Source organism: Culicoides brevitarsis, chromosome 2, assembly GCF_036172545.1.
Source record: "Culicoides brevitarsis isolate CSIRO-B50_1 chromosome 2, AGI_CSIRO_Cbre_v1, whole genome shotgun sequence".
NCBI classification, from domain to species: domain Eukaryota; kingdom Metazoa; phylum Arthropoda; class Insecta; order Diptera; family Ceratopogonidae; genus Culicoides; species Culicoides brevitarsis.
The window spans coordinates 12,387,716-12,394,617 of NC_087086.1; the positions used below are offsets into that span (position 1 = coordinate 12,387,716).

Sequence of the window (6,902 nt, forward strand, 5' to 3'; positions counted from 1 at the left end):
GAAAAAAAAAATTATAAAAAAGTTATGCCGCTCCAAATGAAAATCAAAAATAAAGTCCGATGCCCCATTATAAAAGTCGAAAATCCAAAGGGGCAAAAAATAAAAAAAAGTTAAAAATTCAACCAAAAATGACCGTTTTTTTGGTGTATTTTCATAATTTTTCAAGAAAATTTCCAAAAAATTTTCAATTTATTCTAATTGTTATTTTGGAAATCATATTTTATCATAAATTTTCTTCTCTAAAAATATTTTTTTTAAAATCATTAAATTTTTTTTTCAAAATTTTTTGACAGTTATTTTTTATGAATTTTTTTTCTTTAATTTTTAATATGAAATATTCTGAAATCTATTTTGAATAAGCAAATTTCAAAGTAAATAGTAAAAAAAGCATCAAAGATATTATAAAACGCTCAAAAATTGATAAAATTTTGTCATTTGGTATGAAAATAGTATTTCAAAACTTTTTTTTTTATTTTGCCCCCCCCATTTTATTTTAAAAAATTTTGGACTTTATTTTTGATTTTCATTTGGAGCAGCCTTATAAAATTTTAAAAATGTGAATTTTGAATTGAAATCTTGAAAATTCATTGATATTTTAAAATGACATCTATGGTTGAATTAGGTATTAAATTTTTTTAAATTAAAAAAAAAAACAATTTTTTCAAATTATTCTCTAATTTTGTAAAATATTTCAGTTTGTTTTGATTCAAAATTGCTCAAGATTTTTTTTTATATTTTTTTTCTTTTTTTTTTCAAAAGAAATCAGAAAACCTAAAAAAAATAAAATTAATTAATTAAAAATAATTTTAAAAAATAATTTCTTACAATAAAATCCTTCAAATTAATTGAAAATACGCTAAAATTTAATTTTTTTTCCACAAATTATTTCACAAAATTTTTCATCTCCCCATCGTCCGACCATTATTCAAACAAAACACGCCACTTGATTCGATAAAATTCTGTTTTCATCATTTTTCGTGGAAATTTTATTGTTTTATTTATTATTATTTTAAATCCTCGCTGGTGTAAATTAAAGCAAACTTTTTCTCGTTTTCATGTTTTTTTTTGTGGTATGGCATGCCGCTCTACTGGTTGTTGTTGCTGCTATTTTTCCTTTAAATATATACGAAAAATGATAACTTTGTCTTAACTAAAACAACCACACTACGAAATCGTCTAATAATAATGATATAAAAAGAAGCAGAGCAGCAACTACGACGCCGAAAAAAGCACATTATGCATACAAAACAGCTTTGTGGTAAAGGAAAAAGAGTATTATTGTGGTTTATTTGCTTATTATTTTCCTTTTTGTTTTGTTCTAATTAAATTTAGGTGTTGTTAGCGCTGCTTGCCTCCGAATGTGGTGCAATTTCCTCCTTATTTTTTGTCTATTCAGCGACGAAACAATTATTTAATTCCACAAAAAATACTTTAATTCTGCAATAATGACTGAATTTCATCGAAGGCACGAAATTTTTTATTCGTTTCTTCGATTCCTTTGTCCGTTCGAACGAACGACTTGAATTTCTTGTCGTCCGTTTGCCGGAAAGTCACAAAGTGCAGTTCCTTCAAAGGTGGCTTTTTGAAAAGTTTTTCAGCGATTTCCTTGTGTTTGAGTTCTGAGCCGTGTTCTTGATATTTGGTTATGATTCCGATGCCCAAAACTTCCAAATTTGGAAAAAATTCGGAAATTAAGTTGAAATTTATATCGATCCATGAGTAAAATTGACTGAGAAATAATGTTCGAAGGAGCGTTCCATCGAAATTTGTTCGAAAAATTTTCTGCAGATTTAAGTTTTGGTACGAAACGAAAATTATTGTCAAATTTTGAACTTCTGAAAAAATGACTCGATTGAAAAGCACTTGAATTGTCTTGTTTTTGCATCCATCAATTCTTAAATTTTTCACTTTTGGCATCAAAATGCTCACATCTTTCGTGACTTCTCGATTTTGTAAGTAATGAACCGTAAAATTTTCTATCTGAAGAAGCAGCTTTATCCATTCGTGCTGACCTCTTGAAGATAACTCATAAAACAAAGGCAACATATCAAGTTTCAAACTTTTTAATTTGGGGAAGTGAGCGGCTTTCAATCCCTTGTCGATGGCTAAGTCAAGTCTCGTATGACGACTTTTGATGTAAATTTCCTTGACATTTTTTCCAATTTTAGACCAAAATTCTGTTTGATCATCGGCAACTTCGGCAATTTCACATTCTTCGAAGACAATTCGAGCAAAAGTCAGTTCCGTTTGCAGCAATAACGAGATAAGTTCCTTCTCTAATCGACAATTAACCAAGTACAAGGTCAAATTAAGACGAGGACTTGATACGACGATTGACATCCAGTATTTGCTGACTAAGCGCGCAACTAGTTTATCATTGTTCGGTAGATAAAGTAATATTTTTTCCAAGATTTCCGGCGGTAAATCCGATATTTCCAAGGTATTTTCACTTTTTGATTCGTTTTCCATGTTTTTTTTAACAATTGAAGTTTTTTTTCAACACTTTTTCCGGTTATTCATCAATATTTTGCAATATTTTTAGCTCTGAACTTGCAACAATAACACGTTTTGACGGCAAAGTAAACAAATACTCACACAATCAAACACTTGTGGCGCAAGCTGATGCAATTCATGACAATTATTGTGAGTTTATTCTTGATAGGGTGAGCTTTGTTGATGACTTCTGAAAGATGAAAAATTAATTTTAAATGCAATTAAAATTATTTTTTAATTTTTTTTTAAACAAATTCAAGAAAAAAATAAAACTAACTTTAAAAAAGCAAAATTTTTGCATTTTTTGAAAGAATAAACCTCAAAAATCATAATTTACGTTACACTAAAATTAAATTTTTCAATCCATTTTTCATAGATTTTGACGAAAATATTTAGAAAAAAAATTTAAATTTTAAAGTTAAGTTTTTAAAAACTTTTTTAGAAAAATTTTGTAATTTTTATTTAAACTTGTTAATTTTTTTAATTTTTTTTTTAACTTTATGGAAAAACTATTAAAATTTAGGAAAAAAAAAATAAAGCACGTGACCAAAATCGAATTAAAAAAAAAATTCTTCAAATTTGTGTTAAATTCAGATTTTTCTTTAATTTAGGCCGCTCCAAATTTTTTTCGAACTTTTTGTCCCAAAAACTATTTTTCAAAATGGGGGGGGGCAAAAAAATAAAAAAAAATTTTTGAAATACTTTTTCATACAAAATGACAAAATTCAAACAATTTTTGATCATTAATGAATATTTTAGTTGTTTTTATGGTCTATATTGAGATTTGATAATTTAAAATTGATATAAGAGTATTCCAAGTAAAAAATTTCAACAAAAAAAAATTCATAAAAAAAACTGTCAAAAATTTTGAAAAATGATTTTTTTGAAAAAAATTTTAGAGAAGAAAATTCATGTTAAATTTCGTTTTTCAATACAAAAATTCTTAAAAATTGAAAATATTTTTAAAAAATTTTGAAAATTCTTTGAAAAAATATGGAAAAAGGCTAAAAAATGGTCAATTTTGATGACATTTTTAACTTTTTTTTTTATTTTGCCCCATTGGATTTTCGGCTTTTGAAATGGGGCATGGGACAAAAAGTTCAAAAAAAAATTTGGAGCGGTCTTAATAAATTAAAAAACGAATGTTTTAAAACGGTATTAAATGCGGTATTAAAATCGAGTTATTCATATTTTTTTCCAATTTTTTTCGACAAAATCGTTAAAAATTGGATTGAAAAATAAAATTTTGTACAAAAAAAATATTTAAATTAAATTTCAATAAAAAATGTTGAAAAATGTCTGAGACACCCTCATGTGACGTCAAAATTGCAACATTGGTATTAGTGCCGAGAAGAAAATCTCTCTCACTTCACATGCGTAATGCCTTTCGTACGTTAGAGAATAAGAATGTTTATTAATTTAAAGATTATTTCGTTTTTTAAATTACAAATTACGACGGAATTTCCTTAATATTGCATGGCAATACTTTCATCAAGAAGCGAAACATCAAAGTCGTCATCATCCCAGCTGCTCATATTATTGGCAGTTGCATTATTTTCCTTCCCCTCTGAAGATTTCTGTTCCTCTACCCCATTTTCCGGCAATTTTTGGTTCGTTTTTGCAAAATACGCTGCTTCCTCGATTTGCGACACTCGCAGGAGCTCGGCATCATCTTCGTCGTTCATCTGTTGGTGCATCCTCTTCTTCTTCAGGATGAGTTCTTTGCGTTGTTTTTGCGTCGAAGCTGGCGTATTTGGCGTGGCGGGAGCTTTTTTCGGTTGTCGAGCTCCCATTACCTCTTGACTCATCTGGAAATAGGAATTTGGATGGTTGATGCCTTGATCGAGTTTGTGATTGTGCGTGATATCGAAGTATTTTCCGCAGGCAAGTTGGTAATGTCCCTTTTGCGCGTACTCGACAACCTCCTGGGCATGCAAATTTGACAAGCCATATGACATAAGTTTGGGTTTTAAGTCTGCCGGAGAGTAAAGTTTGTACGGACAACCGCTGCAATCGCCTCCAGTCGATGCGGAATTAATTATTTTCATGCAAGACCATGGAGTCCAGTTCGTGCGACTTCCTTCCTTGCCGTAATTATAGCGAATGTTGTAACTGTACTCCTTCTCGAACTTGTCCGGATCGACAACTTTGCAAAATTCAGCGCGCCAGAACCGCAACGAGTCTTCCAACGTGACGCCGATGCCCTTGAGGAACAATCCGTACTGCAAGCGACCATTGTGCTTGAGTTTGTGTGTCGCCCGTAAGTGTTCGTGCGCCATTCGCATGCACAACGGATAACTTTTCTTCGATAATTGGTCCAAATTTTCGATTGCGACGTCATTTTCGCCAAGTGCATAGTCCTTGCCGGTATTTGTGGTGTTCACTTTTTTCATGACATCCACCAAACGCTCCTCACATTCCAAATACGGCAAAATTTTGAGCTGTTCGAACAATCCCTCGACCGTGAGATTTTCATAAATGGCCGATACAATGTGAACAAAATCTACCGTACTAACGTAGGCGAATCCCTTTTGGACGAAACAATGTTTGTTCGAGACCAGATTCAAAACTTCCGTGAAAGGCACTTTGTAGAAATCCATCTCCTCGATTTTGAACATTGACTCTTCGCGGGTACTTTCGAACAATCCATCACGAATTTCGCGTTTCTCCTCGGGCGAAATTGTCTTGTACGACAAATTATAGGCTTCTTTGAACTCGGCGACGCCGTTTTTGGACAACTCGCTGAATTTAAAGCGGAATAACAGCACTTCGTGTCGCGTGAACCAACTAAAATCCACAAAAAAATGTCATAAAAATGATGAAAATTTAACTAAAAGTAAAAAAAACTCACCGTCGAAGCTCTTCGTTTTGACAATAAGCGAACCGCAAGATGAAATGTGACAAGTAATCTTTGCGTCTTGCTTCCATATCAGCTGGAGTACTTCCGTTTCCCTTGAAAAGTCGCGTATAAATCTTCAATCCGTCACCAAGCATCTCACGCAGCACGGAGTCTTTCCATTCCTGCGTCATTGGCGTGTATTTTGCGGAGGCAGACTCGACGATGCGCAACATTTTTAAGCGATCCATAGCCAAGTCCTGTGAAATTTTGATTAATTTCGATAGAAAACAGGAAAAATGTTTAGAAATTTACCTCAAACTCAGCTAAGGGAATCTGAATGAGTGGCGGAAAAATGTAAAACATCACATTATGCACCAATAGTTGCTTCATCTCGTACGGGAGCTTGTCCCAAACCATTGAAACGTAAGGTCTCATGTTTTTATGGGGGAATTTTTAATGTAAAATTGATTTTTTAGACGAGACAAAAATTCAAAACACAAACAATTTCGCGCTTAAATTTTTTGAGACGAATGAAAGTGATTTTTCGCGATCGGTTTTGCTAATTCAATTAAATTGTTTCATGCTAATTCAGGAAAAGTGACTTAACGTTCTTAAGTCAAGTGACTTAATGTTAAATTTTTCTTCAGTTTATTTATTAGATATTTTTCGTAAATTATGCCTTAAAAAAAAGAAGAAAGAGATTTGGAAAATTTTAAATAAAATTTTTTATTAAACTTTTAAATTTTTATTAAATTTTACTTCATTTGTGTGATTTTGAATTCTTTAAAATCTTGAAAAATTAATTTTAAAAATTACCTTACTGAAAAAATATATAAAATTAATTAAAAATTAAAAAATAGATTTTTGAGAAAAATGTCTTAAAATTCTGAAATTAAATACTTTTACTATTTTTTTGTTTTTTAATTTAGGCCGCTCCAAATGAAAATAAAAAATAAAGTCCGATGCCCCATTTTAAAAGTCGAAAATCCAATGGGGCAAAATAAAAAAAAAAGTTAAAAATTTAACCAAAAATTACTGTTTTTGGGTGTATTTTCATAATTTTCTAAGAAAATTTCCATAACATTTTTGAAAAAATTTTATTTTTTTTTATTTTTGTTTTGCAAATCATATTTTATCATAAATTTTTTTCTCTAAAAATATTTTTCATAAAATTATAAATTTTTTTGACAAGTTAATTTTAAAATATTTATATACTTCAGAATATGAAAAATTCTGAAGTATATTTTAAGCAAAATTCAAAGTGAATAGTAAAAAAAACATCAAAAATATTATTTAACTCTCATAAACTTTTGTCATTTGGTATGAAAATAGTATTTCAAAACTTTTTTTTTATTTTGCCCCATTTTATTTTAAAAAATTTTCGACTTTATTTTTGATTTTTATTTGGAGCGGCCTTAATATTTTTACAAAAATTGAATTTTCAAGGTTCAGAAAATACCCCAATTTTTGGAGAATTATCCGCGGAACTTTGAGTACTAATAAAAAAATATAAGTAAGCAGCAATAAGGTTAAAGTGTTAAAAGTATCATAAATTAAGTGACTATCAATA

The 6,902-nt window shown here is 29.9% G+C and overlaps 2 protein-coding genes across 2 annotated transcripts; both read right to left on the reverse strand.

Annotated features, from left to right (window-relative positions):
- Positions 1 to 715: 715 nt before the first annotated feature.
- LOC134830521 (uncharacterized) lies at positions 716 to 2,564 on the reverse strand. Its single transcript, XM_063844031.1, has 2 exons — positions 826 to 2,564; positions 716 to 771 (listed from the first exon to the last, which is right to left on the reverse strand). Exon 1 carries the CDS (start codon positions 2,467 to 2,469, stop codon positions 1,432 to 1,434), a length of 1,038 nt encoding a protein of 345 aa, XP_063700101.1. The 5' UTR covers positions 2,470 to 2,564; the 3' UTR covers positions 716 to 771; positions 826 to 1,431.
- Positions 2,565 to 3,755: 1,191 nt separating this feature from the next.
- On the reverse strand, positions 3,756 to 5,844 carry LOC134829622 (DNA primase large subunit). Its single transcript, XM_063842798.1, has 3 exons — positions 5,645 to 5,844; positions 5,345 to 5,589; positions 3,756 to 5,280 (listed from the first exon to the last, which is right to left on the reverse strand). Exons 1-3 carry the CDS (start codon positions 5,765 to 5,767, stop codon positions 3,960 to 3,962), a joined length of 1,689 nt encoding a protein of 562 aa, XP_063698868.1. The 5' UTR covers positions 5,768 to 5,844; the 3' UTR covers positions 3,756 to 3,959.
- Positions 5,845 to 6,902: the final 1,058 nt, after the last annotated feature.

What these genes read in the sequence shown, in the direction of transcription:
- LOC134830521 (XM_063844031.1), bottom strand. Translation starts at nt 2,469, where the DNA reads ATGGAAAACGAATCAAAAAGTGAAAATACCTTGGAAATATCGGATTTA.
- LOC134829622 (XM_063842798.1), bottom strand. Translation starts at nt 5,767, where the DNA reads ATGAGACCTTACGTTTCAATGGTTTGGGACAAGCTCCCGTACGAGATG. An exon ending in TTCCCTTAGCTGAGTTTGAG is followed by an intron (nt 5,590 to 5,644) that starts GTAAATTTCTAA and finishes AAAATTTCACAG; the next exon opens with GACTTGGCTATGGATCGCTT. An exon ending in CAAAACGAAGAGCTTCGACG is followed by an intron (nt 5,281 to 5,344) that starts GTGAGTTTTTTT and finishes TGTGGATTTTAG; the next exon opens with TTGGTTCACGCGACACGAAG.